Below are 24,659 nucleotides of genomic sequence, written 5' to 3' on the forward strand. Positions count from 1 at the left end.
CATTAATAATAACCCCATTAAAAATGGGGTACAGAGCTAAACAAAGAATTCTCAACCGAGGAATAGTGAAAGGCTGAGAAGCACTTGAAAAAACGTTCAACATCCTTAATCATCAGGGTAATGCAAATCAAAACAACCCTGAGATACCACCTCACACCAGTCAGAATGGCTAGGATCAAAAAATCAGGTGACAGCAGATGCTGGCGAGGATGTGGAGAAAAAGGAACATTCCTCCATTGCTGGTGGGATTGCAAGCTTGTACAACCACTCTGGAAGTCAGTCTGGAGGTTCCCCCAGAAAACTGGACATAGTACTACCAGTAGATCCAGCAATACCTCTCCTGGGCATATACCCAGAAGATGTTCCAACTGGTAATAAGGACACATGCTCCACTATGTTCATATCGGCCCTATTTATAATAGCCAGAAGCTGGAAAGAACCCAGATGTCCCTAAACAGAGGAATGGATACAGAAAATGTGGTACAGTTACACAATGGAGTACTACTCAGCTATTAAAAACAATGAATTTATGAAATTCTTGGGCAAATGGATGTATCTGGAGGATATCATCGTGAGTGAGGTAACCCAATCACAAAAGAAGTCACTTGATATGCACTCAGTGATAAGTGGATATTAGCCCAGAAACCTAGAATACCCAAGATACAACTTCCAAAACACAATAAATTCAAGAAGGAAGACCAACTTGTGAATACATCATTCCTCCCTAGAATAGGGAATAAAATATCCATGGAAGGAGTTGCAAAGACAAAGTTTGAAGCTAAAATGAAAGGATGGACCATACAGAGACTGCCCCACCCGGGAATCCATCCCATAATCAGCCACCAAATGCAGACACTATTGCATATGCCAGCAAGATTTTGCTGAAAGGACCCTGATATAGCTCTCTCCTGTGAGGCTTTACCAGTGCCTGGCAAATACAGAAGTGGATACTCACAGTCATCTATAGGATGGAACACAGGGCCCCCAATGGAGGAGCTAGAGAAAGTACCCAAGATCTGAAGGGGTCTGCAACCCTATAGGTGGAACAACAATATGAAGTAATCAGTACCCTCAGAACTCATTCTCTAGCTGCATATGTAGCAGAAGATGGCCTAGTTGGCTATCATTGGGAAGAGAGGCCCCTTGGTCTAGCAAACTTTATATGCCCCAGTACAGGGAAAGCCAGGGCCAAGAAGTGGGAGTGAGTGGGTAGGGGAGCAGGACGGGGGTAGGGTATAGGGGACTTTTTTGATAGCATTTGAAATGTAAATGAAGAAAATATCTAATAATAAATAATATCTTTTTTTCTCAATCTCTACTGATTGAAAGTTTTGCTGGGTATAGTATAATAGAGCTGGCATTGGTAGTCTCTTACTCTTTAGATTTTCATATCAGGTCTCTACATGTCCTTCACTGGCTTCCTCTTGTTACCTGAATAAAATTCAAACCATAGTTCACAACTTAGAGAACAATGGGACTTGCCTCAGTTTCCTCAAACCACCTTAATGCACCACCCCCTGATGCTGCCTCTGTACCCTGAAGCTCATCTCATTTCACTCCTACTCCTAGACTCCAATCTCCTCTAACAGGAAAAGGCCAATTTGGCTTTGAGGCCTTAACACTTGCTGTTCTCTATGCTTAAAGATGTCTTCCTCATACAGTCACTAGGTGGTTTCTTTTCTTTCAGATCTGAACACAATATCACTTTTGGATACCAGCCACCTCTGAGTGCCTCTCCCCAAAATCTCAATCCAAACACCCTGTTTTGTTTTCTTTATACTAATACTACCTAAAGATCTTTGACTTTGTTATTTTAAGTCTGTGCAGAAAATCTCTCTGTTCTTGTAACTGTATGGAAGAAAGAAATTTGCAGTTTCTTAGGGTTTAGTAATGATACATGTATTTGCTCAAGAAATACTAGCAAAGAAGTGTCTCAAACTGCAAGTTACTATGCCTTTTGCAACTGACGTTTCTTAAGACCAAGAGACAAAAGGAAAGGGGAAAAGTTAGTTCAAAGCTATCACTTTACATTTTCAGGGACTGATAATAAAGAACCTTTATTGTCTTTTAAAGATGGTAAATTTTATGAAATTCAATCACTTAATGCCAGTTTCAAAAAATTCAGTATGTCAGTATAAAACAGGATATGAATTTACGTTCCAAAATAAGACTTGATGGCTCTGTTCAAGTTTGAACTCTCATGTCATATTTGATCTAAAGGCATCAGGAAACAAAAATGAAGATAAAGATTATGGTTTGTATATTTTTGTCACCTCCAAAACTCATGCATTGAAATTTAATCTCCAACAATCATATGCAAGGGGCCAGTCAGAATTATGTTCTTCGTCTAAAAATAAAATAAAGGTATAATAACAACCACGTTCTCAATTTTGTCAAGGTTGAGGGAAGTGCTTCCTAGAGATCACTCACCCTCATCAAGCTCCGACTTTAAAGTAGCTACCTTGCTTGAGCTGCAATTTTACTGAGACTCAAACTGAGGTCCTGGCCTACCAAACTATCCTGCTGTCATCACCTGGGGAGTGATGGCAAATGAGAGAACCACCGCCCTTCTAGGCCTCGGAAACAAGCGGAACCTAAGAGTCTGGGTGCTTCAAGAGCGGTACTTGGGAAGAATAGGCTCTGAAAATGGCCTTGGCCGACTTCCGGTAGCAGCGAGAAGCGCGTCTCTTTGAAACTACAACTCCCAATAGTCCTCGCGGTGTGTCCTGGTCGACTCTGGGGGGTGCGGCCGCCATTGTCCGCGGCCAAAGTAAGGCCTTATTCCGGACCGAAGGGCTACCGATGTCGTTGTCACGGAGAGCCTGGCAGGTCGTTGGAACGGCCACGGAGAAGCGGCGCCTGCGGCCAGGGCTGGCTCAGTGCCGGGGTGCAACGGGTGCCTTCTCTTCTCTCGCCGACTCGGTGCCCCCATTGCCCTCGACCCTCCAGGTCCCGGGTCTGGGTGCGCTGTTTCTACAGACTGGGAAAGGCCGGCCCTAGTGGGCCGAGTCGGCCAGGCCTGGGACGTTGTCTCGGTGCAGGACAGAAGCCAGACGCTCGGTGCAGCAGCCCCGAGCCAGCTCAGCCGCAGTGCAATCAGGGCCAGTGGCCGCGAGCCAGGTAAGGCGGGAAGCTTGCTGAAACCAGCGCCTGGAGCGACCTGGTTGCGGAGGCCCTGAAGGAGAGCCAGGCTCTTAACCGGTCCCTTCCAAGCAAAGATCTGTAAAGGGCGTCAAACCTGACTTGGGAAAGGCTCAGGTTCTTTTAAATTTGAAGTGACAAGAGGGTGTGTGTGTGCTGTCCCGTTAGGGTGTGCGTGCATGGTTCTTGCAACTTGCTTGCCTTGAGTTATGGGGGGGGGGGGGGGGGGTGTAGGATTCTTACAACTTGCTTGCCTTGAGCTTTGTTTGACTCAAATCCTAGGGTATCTGAGTCTCTCTCTGTAAGTGTGCCAGTGCTTAGTACCAAACTCAGTACCAAGCGGTTGCGGACCTCACACAAAGACCCGGAATCCATGCATTTGTGGGGTCTGACTCTAGACTTTTTTTTTTTTTTTTTTTTTTTTTTTTGTCTCTGACGCGACTACGGGAGGGGAGAGGGGATCGATGGGCTTGAGTCTGGAAGATCTTGCAGGTGGTGATGGCTGTTGTTTGGCTTTAACCTTTGCAGACGATCACACTTTATCCCAAAGTGTGTCTGTGTCAGTGATAACTATGTGGTTAGTATTAGGTATCTTCTTCAGTGGCTCTCTATCTTGGCTTTGAGACAGGGTCTCTTTCTGAACCAGGAAGCTTCTAATTCCACTCTATTGACTTGTCAGAAATTCCCAGGGATTCTCCTGTCTGCCTCCCCATTGCTGGTATTACTTGTGCTCCACTTACTGCACAATGTGTGTGTGTGTGTTTGTGTGTGTGTGCGCGCGCGGTTTTTTTGTTTGTTTGTTTTTATCATGCTTCTTAGGGGTCTTGTTAACTTTGTGGATGTGTTCTCTTTGTTTTTGTTCTCGCTGGACTTTTTGTGAGACTGGACCAATTTTGCCTTTTTTTTTTTTTTTTTTTTTCTTCGCTTTGTCTCTAGGCTGATACTTGCAGTGCTCCTGGGCAGGACCCTGGCTGGTTAATCCTCAGGAATGGCTGCCATCAACCCATGGCCCTCCTGGGGTGAGTCCAAATCTTGCTTTTTTTTTTTTTTTTTTTTTTTTCCTCTGCACCTTTCCCTACAGGAGGCTTACTGTAGGTCAGGGCTGAGAAAGGGCTGCCAGCTTTGGGAGATAATAGACAGTCTAGCTGTCTTGGTACAAAATTAGAACAGGGTAGTCGTTAAGAGGAAATGTATTCGTAAACAACAAGGTAAGTTTTGTATATTTGATAGTCAGCTTCTAAAACGGACCTCTATAAGATATTCTAGTAACTCATAGAACTCTTTTGAAGACAATATATACAGTCAAAATGTTTTTAGTTCTCTTGTGTTTTTCACCGTTAATACTGTATTTCACTTATTAATATTAATCTGTATTTTTAAAACAATGTTAATAATGATATGTGATAGTTTTATCTTTGTTTTCATCACCATAGACATCAAGGCAGTATCCTACTTAAAATTAAGAATTAGGTGGTGATACATCTTATCAGAAACGTATTCAGCCATTCAGAGGGTTCTGTTTTTCATTGCCTTGTTGTTAGATCATAGTCTACAGTCTACAGGTGTCTCCTATGCAGATCCAGCTTATGTTGGATTGTTTTTTAGATGCCCTTGGGTTCTGTGTAGGACTTTGTCATGCTCCTTTTTTCTTGTGTTACATTTAGTCACTGTTTTGTACCACAGTCATAATCTGATCCTTCTCTGTAGGTACCCTCATGGACCAGTCTTGGGGGATGGCAGCTCCTGAGCCTTCTGTCTCCTGGGGTGAGTCAAGAACCTGTACCCTCAGCTGTGTCGGGTGCCATGTACTAACGTCTTCCTTCAGTGATCTGCCATAGCTGAGGTCAGAGCTGGTGACCCAGTGGTTCTTTAGAACGGGAGCTTGTAGTCCCGCTCTCAATACAGAGCTGGAATAAAGAGGGGTCAGAACAGTATGTGTAGGGGTGGTGTGGTGATGACATCTCTAGGACAGATAACACAAGAATTAGTGTCTAGAGACTTAGGGCTCAGACCAGAAAGGCTGTGAGGATTCACATGTCACCTTCTCCAAGACCCATCTCCTTCATCTGTGGGGTAAAGAAGTAGCTTTCTTCCTTACTGGTGATGGTAGGAGCAGCAGCAGGGCCTCGTACTTCTCATTTCCATAGGGTACATGATGAACTTCTGCTAGGAAGTGGTGCCTCCATGACTTCTTTTTCTATTCACAGCTCTGTGTCCTCAGGATCCAGCATGGCACATGGAGGGAAGCGCTGAGGAGGACGGAAGAAAGACAGGTGGGCTCCCAGTAGCCCAAGTCGAGGTGAGATGGAACTTCTGCTTTTCCTTGAAAGGTCACTGTGTTCCCGGGTTTTCCCTGACCACCCTAGTTGATACTGTTCCTTAATTTACAGCAGCAAGAGGTCAAGGAGTCAGCATAGGTCAAGGAGTCAGCCAATTAGCGATTCCTGAATGCAGGTATGGGAATCCAGTCAGTTTTCTATGATACAGAGCTTTGCTGTCACCCTGCCTCTCCACAGAGCTGAGACACATCTCTGTCATCAGCTCTTCTGAGAGAGATGAATGAAAGCCATTTTTAGCTGTCAACCCTTACTCCTTCCCCCAAACTCCTTACTTACGTGTTCAGAATCAGATTCAGGCTGGATACTAATATACTCTATGCTTGCTCTGGGAACAAGAACAGGTGTAAGCCTTTACCTAGAGGACCTAACAGTCCACTTTCTAAGGTGGCACACTTGGTTAATGAGACTTTACAGTTAGCCTGGGTCTAGTCATGCTCTGACACAAGAAGCCTGAGATGTGGAGGGAAGCCCTAAACTCTGCTACAGCTCAGTCCACCGATGCCTTGAGAGATGAGACATAGTCTGCATAGAGGTCAGTGGGGTTACAGAATTGTGAAGGGGGACGTTACCTTGACTAATAAGCAAAGAGGTAAAAGCAATGCATCAGGTGGGCACATCCTGGTAAGCAGCTGTCTGGCCTGCCTGAAGCTCCACGGGTATGTTAAAGATCTGGGGTGAACTCTGTGACTGGTATCTGCATTCAGGCTGATTTTAGTTAGGAGAGTCTAGGAAGAACCCAGGTGGGCCTGCACTCCTGTTGCCAACCTACAAACCTCAGAATTGTTGGCTTCACGAGGCACCATGATCCAGAATTTGTCTGGAAAGGTGTGTGCAGGGGAGAGGCTGTGAGAGGCAGGCTGGTGTCAAAGGCTTCAGTCTGATCAGGGTCTGGAAGCTGGAAGTAGATAGAGTAAGATCAGCAAGATCCACGGGGAGTCCAGCAGGGCTCTGGGAGTGTAAGAGCACCCTGGGTAACTCCTCAGAGAGCACAGGACAGGAGTGTTGGTATGGGAATACTGTCACTGTTCTCCCTCACATCTAGGTTCTTCATCAGATCCAGCCATTTTTTTTTCTCTTTTAAAAATATAATAGCTTTATTGAGATAATATCTACAGACTAGAAAGTTGACCCTTTTAAGTCGTACAGTTCATTGGTTTTTAATATAGTCACAAAATGGTGCTTCCAGCTTCTCATTCTAGAATATTTCTGTCTCCCCAAAAAGAACTCTTTATTCTTTATATCTCTTAGTAGTCACTCCCTTTCTTCCTATTTCCAGTCCCTGGAAACCACTCGTCAATTTCCAACTCTGTGGATTTGCCTGGTCTAGGCATTTAATTTAAATGGAATCATAACATATGACATTTTGAATCTGGCTTCTTCAACTTGGCACGTTTTAAGGGTTATTAATTTAAAATCATTTTGAAAATATATTTGTTTTTATATGTGTGGGGGTGCACATGTGGAGATGGGACGGGGGTAGAGTGGTCTGAGGACAGCTTGAAGAGTTGGCTTTCTCCTTCATGTGCGTTCCAGACATTGAATTCAGAATTTAAATGCCAGGCTTAGAAGCAAGTGACTTTACTCACTGACACATCTTTCCAACCTATTATTTCTTAATTTTTAAATAAAAGATTTTTATTTATCTGTATGGGTATTTTGCCTGCATGTATGTCTGTGCACTTGTAGAGCAACCAGTGCTCTTAACTGCTGAACAATCTCTCTAGCCACGTAGAATTTTCTGAGTGTGTGTGTATACCCAGGTACCCAAAGAGATGAGAAGGTATTGGGTCCTTTATAGATAGAGTTAAATGTGTTTGTGAGCTGCCTAACATGAGTCCTAGGATCAGAACATCGGTGCACATGATAGAATAGCAAGTGTGTTTAAATGCTAAGCCTCCATGTGTCAGTTTATATTTTAAAATGCCCTAGAGCAGTGTTTCTCAGTGTGTGGGTCAAGACCTCTTTGGAGGTCAAATGGCCCTTTCACAGAAGTTGCATATCAGATATTTACATTACAATTTATAACAGTAGCCAAATTACAATTATGAAGTAGCAACAAAAATAATTTTATGGTTGGGGTTCACCACAACATGAGGAACTGAAGCACAGCATTAAGAAGGTTGAAAACGACTGATACAGAGTTTCTTTTCATGACTCAGGCTCAGTTAGCCACACCCCCCGCCCCCCATTCTCTCTTTCCAGTTTTGTAAATCTTAATGTTTCCAAATGGAAATTTTTTTTTAAAAAATGAATAAAATTTTAATTTATTCTGCTTACTCTCTACTATGAAAAGGAAAAAGTAGTTTGAATATTTAGGTCTTTTACTTGTAACTTAAAATAATGAAACGATAAAGTAAGATAATGTGAAATACCAAGATAAATGTTTTAAAGTAGCATCTCTATTTAACTTTATGCCTTCCCTCACATTAAAAAAATAATAATAAAACCTCCTCCTACAGTTTCAAAGCTGACAGGTGAACTGCATTGAAAGTGTGCTGTCATCACATGGCAGTCCCACTGTCCCTGGGAAGCAGAAGGGCCTGGATGGAGGGATACAGGGTGATGGTTATCTGGCTTCAGAACTTGAGTGGCCAAGGCTCACTGCTGTCACAATATGAACATCATTTCCACATCCTGTGACAAAACCATCAGCAGTAAAGGTAGGCTAGGAAGACTAGCGGGTCACGAGTCAGTCTCGGGAGAGTACAAGTTAGCTAGGATCCAATGCTGTGAAGAAGCCTGACTAACCGCTATGCTGTACTCTATGGTTAACCTATGTGAGCGATTCTGAAAATGACTAGTTATTGCTGAGAAAAATAAAACAGTTAAATAACAACACTTTGTAATGTCTGAAGAGTTGTGATTTCTGAGAACGCAGTCCTGGCTCTCTTCCCAGATCACTACTTTGGAATTTTCCCTGTTGGAAACTTGGACTTTAATTTTGAACTGTTCTTGTATTGGTTTCTTAAGATCCTCCTTAGCCTGGAACTTGCTATTGCGTTGGCATGGAACTCAGAAGAGATCTACTCTACTTCCCTCTGCCTCCCCGGTCCTGGGTCCAAGGCATTCGTCACCACAGCCAGCTAGAACTTCCCAATTAAGCAGGATTGTGAGGTACACAATGAGCCTGTTGTTCCTGTATGGCTCTCTCCAAGTTAATTACTGAAATAAAGCATTCACCTGGTGGAAACATCAAAAGCTGCCATCTCAGCTGTATCTTGGAAATGTGTCAGTAAAATTTTATCTAGTAGAACCCTAGATCCTGTTCTTTCATAGAATAGTGAAAACAGTTTTAGTGATAATATCCCAGTTTGCTTAAAAAAATAACCAGGGAGCTTACCAAATCCGCAAATGCTCTCTATAATGATCCACCAAGGCTTTCTACATGACAGTTGAGAGGCTTGGCTAACATGAGTGCACTCGTTATCCATTATGTGCAAAGACTGTTTTCTACGAAGATCTTGTGTTGAAATGCTAATACTAGCCAGGTATGATAGGACATGCTTATAGTCTTAGCACTTTGGAGGCTAAGGCAGGAGAACCATGAGTTTGAGGTCCTGTCCTTGAAGTAAATAAATAAATATAAATAAGCAAGCTGGGGACTGGAGAGATGGCTCTGTGCTTGAGAGCACTTATTGTTCAGAGGACCTGAGTTTGGTTCCCAGCATCCATGATAGGTGGTTCACAACTACATGTGACTCTAGCTCCAGAGGATCTGATACCCTGCTCTGGATTTGACTGGCACCTTCACACAGTGCCATACATTTACACAGACACACATGCATAAATAAAAAAATAAATATTAGCCCCTAGCAACAACAACAAACAGAAAAGACTGACTAGTAAGATGGGCCAGCAGGCAGTATGCTTGCCAACTAACAGTCCTTGGTGGATGAAGAGAGCTGACTTCACAAGTGTCCCATGGCATATACCCACACAGGCACTAATATAAATTAAAAATATAGCACCCAAAACATATATATAGAATTAATAATGAAAAAACTTATGAATGCCATAGGTTCCATGAAGGAGGAAACTTGGGGAGTTGAGACAGTTAGCAGCTTTATGAAGCAGACAGCTAAGATGTAGTTCATCAGCCTTAGGCCCCATGGTTTAAGTGTGGCTAGTTTGCAAACATCCCAGGAATGCCTAGGTAAAGAAAGGCACAACATACATACAAAGTAATATATATACAAGGACATTTGCAAGAATTTGAAACATTTCCGCAAGTCATTCCACCATATGACTGGAAGATACAGGCCCGGCTTGTGAGCATTACCTGTGCTCTGCAGTCTCACCCCAGTACCTCAGGTAACTCGGAACCCTTTATTTCTTCCCTGCTCTTGGTGATGAGGATGTCCTCCGCAGAAACTGCTGCCTACTGCCATCCACTATCACTTTCAGCTGCTGGGTTTTTCATTTTTATTTGCAGACTAAAGGTATTTAATGGGCCTTTATCCCTGAGATGAGGCCTCCTTTGATTTTGTGGCCCCAACATGGTATATTCACCTGGAGGACTAACTGTCTTTACAGGCCTAGTTTGATATTTCTTTTTAAAATTCTGGATATTTTTTGGCAAGCTCTGTAATTACAACAAAGTATAAAGAGTAATTAAACCCTATCTCTGAATAAACAGCTACTGTAGCCAGGTGTGACGGCATATGCCTTAAATAACAGGACTAGAGAGGCAGAGACATTCAGACATCTATGTTCCAGGCCAGCCTGATTTGTATATCAAGCTCTAGGCTAGGCAGGGATGCATATAGAGACCCTGTCTCAAGAAACAAACCACAGAGGGAGGGAGACCTTCCCTGACAAATCCTGTAGTTAATTGTTTTACCATATTTGCTTTATTTTTCAGTCTTTACTTAGTCTTCAATCTGTTGGAGAAAGTGAACATGAATGGATTCCTTGTATACAGAGTCCATTTTTATATGTAGAACTTTAGGCAATACAATCTCTTTCACAAATCTACAACTAGCTTTGAAGGTTTTTGGTTTTGTTTATGTGTAATGGGTGTTGTACCTGCATGTTTGTCTATGCCCCGAGTGCATACAATGCCTGTGGAATCCAGAAGAGGGCAGTGGATTACCTAAGACTGGAGTTACTGCTGGTTGTGAGCTGCCTGCCATGTGGGTGTTGGGAATTAAAACCAGTACTGTGCAACAGCAATCAATGCTCTTTACCCTGGAGCCATCTCTTCAGCTCTGTGTGTAGTTTTTTAAAAGCCTACTTTGATAAAGTTTGAGGTATTTTCTCATTGGTAGAAATAAACAGGTCAGGTTTGTTCTTTCTTACTCCCAGGAACTACCCTTCACCAAATTCCATTCTACCCATCCTTTTATGGATGGGCTTCTAAATCTTCTACTGCTGTTCTCACTGCCATTTCAGCCAAAGCTGTGCCAGTGTTCTGTTATCTCACGTTGTATATGTTTAACTGCTTGCTTATGTATGACCCTAGAAGCAGAATTTTACTGGGTCTTGGGATTTAGGGAGTGTTGTTGTTGTTGTTGTTGTTGCTGCTGCTGCTAGTATCTCCATGCTGGTCTCCTATAACTGCAGCCACCTCCGTTCTGAGAGAAAATACCCATTTTCTTACATCTTTGCTCACACTTAACATCAGGTGGTGGTGTTGTTTTTAGTTGTGAGGTCAGAAAGGTGCTTGTAAATACATTACTTTAGTTTGAATGTATTTGATTGCTAGTATGTATTTTTATGTATTTTTTACCATCTGTTTCTTTCTCTTTACCTTGTGCTCCTTAACTCCCAGATAGTAGATTCAGCCAACTCTCTGTCTGGAGAGGTTTCAATGCAAATCAGAACAGGATGCTACAGGACAAAAATTAGTTCAGTGAGGGAGTGGATGGAAAGAATTCTGTACTGGAAATAGATTCCTGGGCTCCTATCTCTGCCAAGACTATGACACACAAGGGGGATAATCAGACAGTGTTAGTTATCTAAGAAAACCAATATTCAGCAGAAGAGTCCAAAAAGAATATAAAGGATAGAACTACTTTAAGAAATAATATAGAACTGGGTGGTGATGGTATACACCTTTAATCCCACCGCTTGAGAGGCAGAGGCAGGCAGATCTCTTGAGTTTGAAGCCAGCCTGGTCTATAGAGTGAGTTCCAAGACAACCAAGGATACACAGAGAGACTCTCTTGAACACCAATAACACAGGGTATCATAAAAGATGCAAAAGCCACCAACCATAAACAAAGATACACTTAATAACATCAATAATCATCTTAACTTGCAAGAGAATAACTGATATCTTCATATATATGGTCATTTGTGTGTGTGTGTGTGTGTGTGTGTGTGTGTGCACAGGACATAGGAAGCATGTGGAAAAGGTGGTTGCTAGAAATTCGAGAGTTATGGAGGATGAGATAAAGAGAAAGAAACAAGGACTAGAAACTCCAGGGTGGTAAGCATGGCCTCTCAGCTTGCCTAAGAAAATTCATTGTGCTTACATTTTTACAATTCTCTGTCAAGTTGTAGAAACAACAGGAAATTTGAAGGAAGCAGGTCTGGGTCAAACTTCAACAAGAAAAGTAGGGAATTGACTTTGTCACCAATGTTGGAGAGTATTTTATGAAGAGAGTATAGTATGTTCAACACTTTTAGGTGCTTTGTGTGGAAAAGGCGAAGGCGGATATCCACATCCCAGCTTAATAGTCTCAAAGCAGCAGGGTGAGACCTTGCTGAAAATAAGATTCATCAGTGCATGTGCATTCTCCCCAGATGCTTCAGGATAGGTCAGCAGCAGTGATGGGCTCCAGGGAGACTGAATGTGTCAGGGTGTCTGCAAGGGTTCAGTTTGGGGTTATAAGGCAGTCTTTGCAAAAGAATCAGGGGTTTGTGTAAAGTAGATCATCTTCGGAAGGTAGAGTAAATCCAGTTCTGTTGGGCAGAGTAAAAAAAAAAAAAATGTATATTGAATACTAGGTAGTGAGGGCTAGTTGACAGGTTGTTGATAAGATGTGATAAACAGACACAAAGGAGGGCTGTGGGAAAAGTGGTATGGGAGGTGAGAAAAAAGCCAGAAGCTGTGGAGGGGAGTCAGAGGACCCCAAGAGTGCATCTGGTGCATTCGTGATACACATATGAGCCCAGCAGGTTTGTCTAAGGGTTGATTATATATCAGTGAATGATGTAACCAGAGAGTCATATTCTAGTCAGTTATTTGGACCTTGAAAATAGAAAGGTCCTTGGGTCTAAGGTGCAAATAGATGCACGGTTTGTGGCCTACCACCCATACACTGTTCCTGTAACAGTAACACCTCATGTTCCACTCTGAACATGGCCAGACACCAAGTCTCACATTGACTTCTTAGAAGTATAAAGATAGAATCATTGCAGAAGTCAGACACATCAGATTGGGGTTCATCTTCTCTAGTTTTCTAGGTTCCATTTTCCTTTTCCCCTTTTGATTTTATGTTTTTCTTTGCTTAGAAACAAGTTCTTACAGGGTTGTGTAGGCAGACTTCAAACTTAGATCCTTCTGCATTGATGTTCTGAGTCCCTGAGTTATAGACCTGTCTCATGCCTGGTTTCTATTTTTATTTTTGGCACCATCATTGCGAAGGCTTATATTGAACCTGGTAACTCAGCTCATACCTTCTTGCTTCAGTCCCTGATGAGTAACTGGTTTTGCAGGTGGATGCTACTATGCTAGCCAGTTTCAATTTTTTTCTAACTCAACTGTTTTTGACCACTGCTATAACAAATACCCTCAGCCCAGGTTGCTCTGGGCCATCTTGCTCATACTTAGTTCTAGTCCTTTGATGGAAGTGACCAGTGAGGAAACTTTCTCCTGTGATCAGGATGGCAGATTCCAGATCACCTTCCAGGTCCCAGGTCCACATACAGGAGCAAAGGTTTTTCTACCACAAGCTCTCTGGGCCATAGGTACCCTCTTTCTACTTTGGTCTCAGATGCTATTCATGTAATGAGAGGACAGGGCATTGTCAAGGTGGGTGGAATTTCTGTTCATAGTGGCCATTATTATCAGAACTAGTTTCTAATAAATAAACTGGGAAATACATTGAAGATCCTCTATGTGTCTCTTAACTGCCTCCAGGTTTCTCTTTTTGACTCATGATGTTTAATTAATGTTGTGTGTGCATATTCCCCTCTAGATTTTGAGATGTCTTGATGAATACGCTTTTTGCTGTGCTACTCAGTTAAACTTGACACATAACAGCTAGAATCTTTTATTTAAAAAAAAAAATGAGACAGGTCTCTCTTTATATAGACCAGGCTGTCCTGGAACTCACTATGTAGTCCAGACTGGTCTCAAACTCACAGAGATCCACCTACCTCTGCCTCCCAAGTGCTTTATTAAAGTAAATCACCACACCTGGCCAGATTTTTGAACCCTTCTAGTGTGTCCTTTACATCCTGTCTCCTCTCCTCAAAGGCTATCAGCCTCATTCTATCCCTAGAAAATTCGGAAAGGCTGGCCTCTGGCTGAGAAGGATCATATATGCTCTTTCAGGAACCAGTGACTTTCAAAGATGTGGCTGTGGCCTTTACCCAAGAAGAATGGGGACAGCTAGACCTTGTTCAGCGGACTCTGTACCGTGATGTGATGCTGGAGACCTATGGACACCTACTTTCTGTGGGTAAGGTGAAAACTGACAAAGCCATTTCCTCCACAGTGTCTTCAGCTATCCTGTGAAAGAAGTATGTTGTATCTCTGAGGGGCTAAGATTATCTTGAACTTTGAAATTCAGGGATGAAATTCCTAATGTTTATGAAAGTATGAAAGGAGAAGGCTGTGTATATTCTGCATGAGGAAGACTAGGCAAGGGAAGATTTCCTTGGCAACTCCATAACTTTCTCACCAAAGTCACATGTCTTCCCTCCATATGTAGGGAATCAGATTGCTAAGCCTGAAGTCATCTCCCTTTTGGAACAAGGAGAAGAGCCATGGTCAGTGGAGCAAGGATATCCTAAAAGCAGTTGTCCAGGTGAGGTGATGCCCCAGGCATAAATGAAGAACTTGACCTCAAAGCTCTCCTTTTTGAGAAATGGGCTAAAGGTGGAGAAGTTATTTTCTGATACATTCAGAATTCCCTCGAGGGTGTTTTCAACTTCATGTTTCCTTTTCATCTACTACTGATTGAGAGCAGAGCCTCTCATAAAACTACATTGTATCCTAAGTCATTCCCCCAACCCCACACCACACACACACACACACACACACACTTTTCTGTCTGCTTTGTGGTTGTTCATATTTCCTGTAACTTCCCTAAGCTAAGGTCTCAGATATTTACCTATGTTAAAATTTATTTTTAAAATTCTAAACTGTAGTCTATGGCTTTAAAGACTTATTTACAAAAAATAGTTTTTGAATATAGACTGTTTTCTCATGGTTTAAAAAAGTCAAAGCGACATAAAATGTGTGTTGAAATCTCACATACACTCACTGCTCTGTACCACATTGCCACTTTCTGGTGCTTCTCGGTGTACCGGTCACCACTTCTCTTTTCCTTGGCAATTGCTTGGTTTGTTACTGCCTTATTGTTGTATTGTTGTCTTATCTCTAAAATCAGATAAGTCAATCCTATTCGCTGGGTAATTTCACTGGGTGTGGTGGTGCATGCCTTTAATTCTGAACACTTGGGAGGCAGAGGCAGGTGAGTTCAAGGCTAACCTGGTCTACATATTGAGTTGTAGGACAGGCAAGGCTACATAGAAACCCTGTCCGCAAAAACAGAAAAAAATATGATTTCTTTAGTAGTGTCATTTGAGTTGTTTTCTAGTGTTTTTCCATGTCAGCCTAAAGGAATTCTTTTAGCATTTTTCTTTTAATTTTTTTTGTATGTTTATGTGTGTGCACGAGCACACAAGCTAGTGCAGGTGCCTAAACTTATAGGTAGTTTTATGCTATCTGACTTAAAAGCTGGAAACTGAACTCAAATCCTCAGTAATATTTTCTTAACTGCTGAGCCATTTCTTCAGCTCCTCTTAGCATTACTTACTTGCTTGCTTAAAAATATTTTAATTTTTTATGGGTATGTGTGTGTGCCTGATGTATATGCATTGCCAGAGGCCACAGAGGTCAGAACAGGGCATTAGATTCTCTGGAACTGTAGTTATAGATAGTTGTTAGCTAGGAATTGAACTGAGGTCTTCTTCTTGTAGTGGTCATAGGAATTGCTTCTTTAGAAGAATCTCTAAACTCTGATGATATTGCCCTCTGTCTTATGTGTTTAAATCTTGACTGGATTCTGGAATGACAAATTTTGTAGTAGAAGTTTATTATAACACCCGGTTTGAAATCTTTCGGCGATACTTTATCATACTCACACACACACACACACACACACACACACACACACACACATACAGAGAGAGAGATTATAATACAGAAGTGAATTATAACTCTATTTAATGACTTAAACATTACTTGCCAAAAGCCTGCATGCTTATTCCTTAAGCCCTTCCTTTCTTCCCTTCCCTCCTCTCCCTTCATCCTATCACCCCTACACTCTCTCCTTTGTTCGTTGTGCATTCCTTCCTTCTTTCCTTTCTTTCTACTAGTATTCACTGTGTCTTTTTGTCAGAGGCATCCTCTGCTACCCTGTTGATAACACTAGGATGACTTATAGGACTTGAAATTCACTACCATCAGGATAATAGTTTATTATACAAAAGAATATAAAGCAATATCCATAGGGTCCAGAAGAAGCCAAACAGAAATTGTGATCATCTGTGAAGTTGCCTACTATGAAACATGGTTGAGCTTAAGTCAGAATCCATTGTGCTTATTGGAGATTGATCATGTAGGCAGTAATACTTATACAGCTGAGAACACACATACTCCAGATCTTTAGAAAGAAAGCACATCTTCACTAGAAATGTCATTAATTACAAGCTCTCTAGAGAAACTGCTATATCTGCTTCAAGGCTGTGAACATGAAAAGCTATTATATTTACAGCATTTCATTTCATAGTCTCGATTCTTAGTGGTTAGGTAAGGATGAGTCATGAAGCAAGCCAGTTTAGTAATGTGCATGGTTTGAGTAGCTCAGTCCTGCATAGCTAACTTTTTCCTGTAAAACCTCCTTTTCATGTGAAAGTGCTCCTCATAAGTTTTATTAGTGTCATGATATACTTTCTTTTATATTCAGCTATTGTTTACTTTTCACTATTTCTCTGGCTTTTATGTCTGGACTTGAAAATGAAATATACTTTAGCCTTTTCCATAGTATGAATAATAAATCTGACCAGTGCATACTGAGGTCTTTTGCACTTACAGTCCTCCCTTCTGTTTCAGAGTGGATGAGGAATACTGAAAGCAAAGCGCTGATTCCAGCACAGAGTGTTTCTGAGGAAGAACAATCCAGCAATGGAATGATGTTAGAAAGATACATATGGGATAATCCTTGGCTCTCCAGGCTAGGAGTTCTGGGATATGGCGACCAGTTAGAAATGTATCACATGAACCAGAGCACAGGTATGAGGCAAATGGTCTTTATGCAAAAACAAGTACTTTCTCAACGAGGGTCTGAATTCTGTGAACTTGGCACAGAGTACAGCCAAAGCTTAAACTTAATTCCATCTCAGAGAGTTTCACAATTAGAACGTTTCTACAAACCTGATACACATCTTGAAAGTTGGAGCTGTAATTCAGCCATAATGTATGCAGATAAGGTTACCTGTGAAAATAGTGATTATAATAAAGCCTTTTGCCAGTCTGTTCAGCCTGTATACCCTGCAAAAATGCAAACTGGAGATAATCTGTTCAAATGTACTGATGCTGTGAAGTCTTTCAATCATATTATACAATTTGGTGATCATAAAGCAGTACATACAGGAGAAAAACTCTATGGATATAAGGAATACCATCAAATCTTTAACCAGAGCCCATCACTTATTGAATACCCCAAACTTCAAATTGGAGGAAACCAGTATGAGAAATATAAGGAATATGAGAATATCTTTTATTTCTCATCTTTTATGGAACATCAAAAAATTGGCAGTGTAGAAAAAACATATAAATACAATGAATGGGAGAAAGTCTTTGGTTACGACTCATTACTTACTCAACATACAAGCACATACACTGCAGAGAAACCCTATGAATTCAACAAATGTGGAACATCTTTTATCTGGAGCTCTTACCTTATTCAGCATAAGAAAACTCATCCTGGAGAGAAACCCTATGAATGTGATAAATGTGGAAAAGTTTTTAGGAATCGTTCAGCCCTTACTAAGCATGAACGGACACACACTGGAGTAAAACCCTATGAATGTAACAAATGTGGGAAAGCCTTCAGTTGGAATTCTCATCTTATTGTACACACAAGAATCCATACAGGAGAAAAACCTTATGTATGTAATGAATGTGGAAAATCTTTCAACTGGAACTCCCATCTTATTGGACATCAGAGAACTCACACTGGAGAAAAACCTTTTGAGTGCACTGAATGTGGCAAGTCTTTTAGCTGGAGTTCCCATCTCATTGCCCACATGCGGATGCATACTGGAGAGAAACCCTTTAAATGTGATGAATGTGAAAAAGCTTTTAGGGATTATTCAGCCCTTAGTAAACATGAAAGAACTCACTCTGGAGCAAAACCATATAAATGTACTGAGTGTGGAAAGTCCTTCAGCTGGAGCTCCCATCTTATTGCTCACCAGAGAACTCACACGGGAGAGAAACCTTATAACTGTCAAGAATGTGGCAAAGCTTTCAGAGAGCGTTCAGCCCTTACAAAACATGAAATTATCCATTCTGGAATTAAGCCCTATGAATGTAATAAATGTGGAAAATCCTGTAGCCAGATGGCTCATCTTGTTAGGCATCAAAGGACTCATACTGGAGAAAAGCCCTATGAGTGCAATAAATGTGGAAAATCCTTCAGTCAGAGCTGTCACCTTGTTGCTCATCGGAGAATTCACACTGGTGAGAAACCGTATAAATGTAATCAATGTGAACGATCCTTTAATTGTAGCTCTCACCTAATTGCACACCGGAGAACTCATACTGGAGAGAAACCGTACAGGTGTAATGAGTGTGGGAAGGCATTTAATGAGAGTTCTTCCCTTATTGTACACTTGAGAAACCATACCGGAGAGAAACCCTACAAATGTAATCATTGTGAAAAAGCTTTCTGTAAGAATTCTTCCCTGATTATTCATCAGAGAATGCATAGTGGCGAGAAACGCTTTATATGCAATCAGTGTGGAAGAGCCTTTAGTGGTCATTCGGCCTTACTTCAACATCAGAAAAACCATAGTGAAGAAAAACTGTAACTGAATTGGCAAAGACTTTGGGGGCAGAAAACCCTATAAGTATAACCAAGAGGAAAGTTTTTCACTAAGAATTTAGTTAAATTGTCTTTACTATACAGCAAGAAATCTCTTTAGAAGAAACTTTATGAGTTTATAAATGAGAAAACCTTTCAGCAGTTATGTAGCCTGTATTCAATGGTAGGAAATTACAGGAAAAAAAGTTCTAAGCTTCTTATGTGGTCCACAAGGAATCCATATTTGAGAAACATGATTAGGTGAATAAAGTATTCTAGCAAAAGCTCTAATCTGTAGATCAAAATGTAGAAGTTTGTGCATTATTAAGAGGAAAGTCTTGTGCCAAGAATAGTTTAACTGGAAAGATACTACCTGGAATATTAGATGGAAAGCTTCACATTAGCATTTTGTGCATAATGATAGAAACAGATTCTGATAATACAAGGGGAGGGTCTAGGTACTCTTTAAGTGATAGAATATGGAATACTAAGTCTGAATTAATGAAAAAAAAAACTAGTGTAGTACTGAGTGGGGCATTCACTGTTGATCAAGGTTAACCTCTTTAGAAAAGATTAGTAAAGGAGATCCCGAATGATAGAAGATAGAAAGACTATTGCCTAGAAATATGAGACTGAGTTTTGAAACAGAAACCAGTACTCAATAATGTAGTGTCAGTGTCCGTTTGGTACGTATCAGTGAATTATTGGACAGTTAGCTTATAACTTATAGGCAGTCACTATAAATTATAATTGTGGGCACTAGCAATATACATAACAGAAGAAACAACAATAAGGATACAATTGTATATAAACACCTACTATAACATCCATGTGTGTTTGGATAAAGACCTCTTAGAACCATGGAGAAATTAACTCAGTTAATTTAAGACTTTGTTTGGTTTTTTTTTTTTAAGTTTAGTTTTATTTTTTGTTTTACAAATATATAAGCACCATGTGCTAGGCCTCCTCTTAAATGTTTTTTAAAAAATATTAACTTGTTCAATTCCCTTAACTCTATGAAATAGGCATTATTACTACCCCCAGGTTTTCAAATGAATTAACAGAAGCAGAGGTGTTGAGTAAATGTATCCAAGAGACACATCTAGTAGGGAGTTCAGTTTTAAGATAGTTTGGCTCCAGAGTTGGTGTTTTTAACCACTGTGTTTTCTCACTTTTGTTCAGTGTTTTTATAATATTTGATAATAAAATTCAAGAAAATCCTAACTAATGGAAACCTGGTTACCTAATTCCTGTATCCTGAAGGATTTCTACTATGTAAACCACAATCTCTTTGGAATATGAACAGCTCTGAGAAGGACATGGAAACCACTGTGTTTTATGGGTCCTGGGTTTAAGGGTTACAGACACCCGGGCAGTGCGAACTTGAGCAAGTGTAAGGACTTTTCCCACGGGGGTTCAGACGTGCCCCTGACAAAGCAGAGGCAAGAGTGTTTGTTCTTTGACTGTTGGAAACTAGTATCCATTGGCACACCAGTCTTCAAGGTACCCTCTGAGTTCATTATTAGCCTCTTCTCTGCATGAAGTGATTGCTTGATGGGAGGAAAGACTCAGGACGAGAGTCCTGCTGAGTTCATCACCAACAGTAAGGACGTTTCTTTTCAGGAGAAAAGGAGCAAAAGGGAATCATGGACTCAGGCAAGGGTTGTTTCTAGATATGCGGGTATTAAGAAGAAATTGGGCACATAAGATTCATCTAACCTTTTACAGTCCTGGACCTCACACACACACACACACACACACTGTGGTAAAAATTGGTAGCATACTAGTGTTAAGACACTATGTTCACTGCTGACTCTTAGAGCTTCAGGTAACTTAGGATGTAACATTTAGTGCCCGCCTTTGCAGGGTCTAATAGTCACTTAATAAATGTTATGGCAAAAAGTAATTGATGACCTTTTTATTGTGATTTTTGCAAAGACTCCTGGATAAAATACTAATATGACCTCTGTAAAAGAGTGAAAAGATGTATTCAGAATCATTCTGCCAAAATGATATGGATCTTGCATTTTAATATCCCAAACAAGCTCCATTTCTTAGATTTATAAACTCCTGAGGAATTCCATACATCATATGCAATATTCCATAAATACTCTGGCATCTTATTTTATAGCCTTATTATCAAGCAATATTATCTCTTAAAAAGGTTTCTAAAAGGACCTTCCATGAAGTCAAAGTTCCAGGGCTAAAAGCATAGAACAGGATGGAAGGTTTACTTAGCTTGTATAAGGTGCAAGGCCTATATTCTATTCTCCAGAACCTCTTCCAAAATTCCTGGACTACTGTTCCACCCCCTGGAAGAATTCCCTGTCACTTCTTATGTATAGTCTTAGATAGCACTGAAGTGTCAAAACTATTGGTAGTATGCTCAGCACTCCCAGGACTGCTTTTTTTATCCTGATTCCAGATTATATATGGTTCTGTTCATTGTCCTTTTGAACTCCATCTTCTATTCCTCCCCAACTCAACTCTGCCCAGTCCACCTTCCATTCAATGATGTGGATTGCTGCTTTAGATTGCTACCTGAAGGTCTCAACTGTGCCTATTGTGTCCTGTCCAAGGTGACGGCTTTTTTTTTTTCCATCTAGCTACCCCCATCTAGACTGTTCTCTGTCCCTTCTCTCTAAAACACAGGAATGACTCAGGATACCCATTGCTTCTAGCTTTACTCCCATATTTTGGGCTCATTTACAAATCTCAATGTGTCCTTTTTCTGACTCTGCATCTAAAACTATCACAATTATTTTTGACTTTTAAAATACTTTGATAAATTTTGTGTTCTAACCTTGAAAGTCCTGTGACTGCCACTGACATTTTATGCCCTTCACTGCCTCCTCTCCTCCACAGTCCCAGGAACCCTCTGCTGTCTGTTAAAGCATCCTTTCCTGTTTCAGTTGACTTGTGTTAGCTACCCATTCCCTTGACAGAATATCCAAGGAAGAAAGGTTTGTTTTGGCTGATGGTTTCATTCTGTGGAGACTTGAGGTGCCATATAACAAAAAGCTGGGCATTTGTCTTATGTTTAGAGACAATAAAAGTGGGGTGAGCCTAAGGAAAATAAATAAAGTTAGGGACAGAGAGAATGAGATGACAGGCTTGACAACAAAAGAATGAGAAACAAATGGGCAAGGGAGGGTTGAGTTTTGTCCCCAGGCTTGGGGACTTGACCACTTTTGGGTACAGCTCCCCTGGAGATGATTCCTTGACAGGTTTCATTCTCCCAGCCTCACCTTTGCGGCCCTCCCACTACACTCTATTGGTCACTGTTTTCCCTCTATAGTCACTCCAGGTAGACTTAAATACTTCAGCAGGAATGCTTCACAAGGAAGGTGTAGCTCTCACTGTGGAGGGACAGATAAGACTTGTTTCTCTCATCCACTCAGCTGAGCCAGAGCACCTGAGAGGTGCAGACATTGTAAGACATAGAACATAGCTGTCACTAGGAATCACACTTACCACTAAAGACTTAGTGAAGGAAATATTAGACATAAAAAAGTGGACTGGTGGGCTAGTGGGATGGCTCAGCAGGTAGAGGGGCTTGCAGTCAAGCCTGATGACCTGAGTCAGTATCTGGGATTGGTCTGGTGAAGGACAGTGTTGATTCACCCAAGGTGTCCTTTGTTCTTCAAATAGATGCAGACACAATTTTTTTTAATTGAGTTCTCTGAAGAGACATAAAATGAACCATTCATATTAAAGATACACTGCTAGGAGAGGAAAGAAGAACCCATGGAGAGAAAGGTAAAATTCCGCAGGATGATTGGTCAGGCTAGAAAGGAGAGGTTGTCAGAGGTGAAGTAGAAGCTGGTAGCCTACCACACACGACACAAGAGGCTGGCATCATAAATCAGGGCAGAGACTTAGAAAGAGGAGTGCTTCATGTCTTTGAGATCAAGAATCGTGTGAACGCAATATTAACTTTGCTGTTGAGCCCTGAACGGACTTGACTTGTCCACAAAACAAAGGGGCTCTGAAACCTCTCTATATAAAAAGATGCATCCCTCATCATTCAGTGCCTTCAAGCTGGTGAAAGACAGTAAACCAACTATAGAGAGCAATGACTTAAAGTTAGATCCTAAATAAGCTGCAAAGAACATCAATAAAATTACCTTTGCAAATAGACACAATGACAATGATGTCACTAGCAGGTGACTCCAGGAGGAAGGATGGCAGTTGGAAGGCAACAGAATTATGTTAAAAGTGCTGAAAGTAAATAGGCCTGATATCACAGGCCTGTAATCTCAGACATTTGGGAGGTTGAGGCAGGAAGATTGCAAGTTCCAGAACTAGATATGATATTAATGAGTTCACAGGCAGTGGGGTTATCCCAGGAAGTCTGTGTCAAAAAATATAAGAAGGGAGATATACAGAGATTGCTCAGTTGGTAACATGCTTGCTACACAAACAGTGACCTGAGTTCAGATCACCAGAACCCATGTGAAAATGAGGGTGCCATGGTGTATGGCCATAATCCCAAAATTTGGGGTGGAGGCTCCCTGAAGTCTGCTGGCCAGCCAGTGTAGTCAAATTTGCAACTTCCAGGTTCAGTGAAAGACCCTGTATTATACAATAAGATGGAGGCTACATTTGATACTATAATTACTGTCCATCCTGATGCCCTGTTGTAATGTACTCAAGTTTTTCCACTAATAATAAAGTGGAGAATGCTTGAGGGAAATACCAATTGGCTTCTACACTCATGTACACATAAGTACACAAACATATACATGCATATACACATGAACATACACACTGAAAAAAACAAAAAGGTCTCAAGATATCACTCAATGGCCATACACTAGCTTGCATGAGGCCATTGGGTTCAAGTCCCAGTGTAAGTACTTCCAAAAGAACACACACACCCCAAATGCTGAAAGTAAATGTTATTATTTTTCTGCTAGTGATACATGTAATTTAAGAATAATGGTTTAAAATATTCATTTAGTTTATCTTTGTATGTGCATTATATGTGTGCCTGAGAAAGTCAGAAGGTGCCATATCATGGACTATCCAGAAACTACCCCACCCAGGGATCCATCCCATAATCAGCTACCAAACCCAGACACTATTGCACATGCCAGAAAGATTTTGCTGAAGGGACTCTGTTATAGCTATCTCGTATGAGGTTATGCCAGTGCCTGGCAAATACAGAAGTGGATGCTCACAGTTATCTATAAGATGGAACACAGGGCCCTCAATGGAGAAGTTAGAGAAAGCACCCAAGGAGCTGAAGGGGTCTGCAGCCCTGTAAGTGGAACAACAATATGAACTAACCAGTAACCCCAGAGCTCGTATCTCTAGCTGCACATGTAGCAGAAGATGGCCTGGTTGGCCATCACTGGGAAGAGAGGCCCCTTGGTGTTACAAACTCTATATGCCCCAGTACAGGGGAATGCCAGGGCCAAGAAGCTGGAGTGGGTGGGTAGGGGAGCAGGATGGAGGGAGGGTATAGGGAACTTTCCAGGATAACATTTGAAATGTATATAAAGAAAATATCTAAAAAGAAAAAAAGAAAAAAAAAAGAAGAGGAAGAAGAAGAGGAAGAAGAAGAAGAAGGAGAAGGAGAAGGAGAAGGAGAAGGAGAAGGAGAAGGAGAAGGAGAAGGAGAAGGAGAAGGAGAAGGAGAAGGAGAAGGAGAAGGAGAAGGAGAAGGAGAAGGAGAAGAAGAAGAAGAAGAAGAAGAAGAAGAAGAAGAAGAAGAAGAAGAAGAAGAAGAAGAAGAAGAAGAAGAAGAAGAAGAAGAAGAAGAAGAAGAAGAAGACGACGACGATGACGACGACGACGACAGCGACGAAGAAGGTGATGCCATATCCCCTGGCACTTGGAGTCTGCAAACATGGGTGATTGTAAGCCACCATGTGGGAGCTGGGGACCAAACTCTAGTTCTGTGGAAGAG

At 41.3% G+C, this 24,659-nt stretch overlaps 1 protein-coding gene across 5 annotated transcripts; it reads left to right on the forward strand.

Annotated features, from left to right (window-relative positions):
* Nucleotides 1-2,693: 2,693 nt before the first annotated feature.
* Nucleotides 2,694-20,649, forward strand: Zfp606 (zinc finger protein 606). 5 transcript variants are annotated; one of them, NM_001310620.1, is made up of 8 exons: nucleotides 2,719-3,120; nucleotides 4,078-4,160; nucleotides 4,849-4,905; nucleotides 5,349-5,440; nucleotides 5,532-5,595; nucleotides 13,984-14,110; nucleotides 14,363-14,458; nucleotides 16,771-20,649. In NM_001310620.1, the coding sequence occupies exons 5-8, from the start codon at nucleotides 5,590-5,592 to the stop codon at nucleotides 18,750-18,752; spliced, it is 2,211 nt and encodes a 736-aa protein (NP_001297549.1). In that variant the 5' UTR covers nucleotides 2,719-3,120; nucleotides 4,078-4,160; nucleotides 4,849-4,905; nucleotides 5,349-5,440; nucleotides 5,532-5,589; the 3' UTR covers nucleotides 18,753-20,649. The 5 variants fall into 5 exon arrangements, 4 of the variants coding, with proteins under 4 accessions (XP_006540383.1, NP_001297549.1, NP_080388.2 ...); XM_006540320.3 differs by lacking the exon at nucleotides 5,532-5,595 and having other exon boundaries at nucleotides 2,694-3,120; nucleotides 4,849-4,984; nucleotides 16,771-20,063; NM_026112.4 differs by lacking the exon at nucleotides 5,532-5,595.
* Nucleotides 20,650-24,659: the final 4,010 nt, after the last annotated feature.

Source organism: Mus musculus, chromosome 7 (genome assembly GCF_000001635.26).
Source record: "Mus musculus strain C57BL/6J chromosome 7, GRCm38.p6 C57BL/6J".
NCBI lineage: Eukaryota > Metazoa > Chordata > Mammalia > Rodentia > Muridae > Mus > Mus musculus.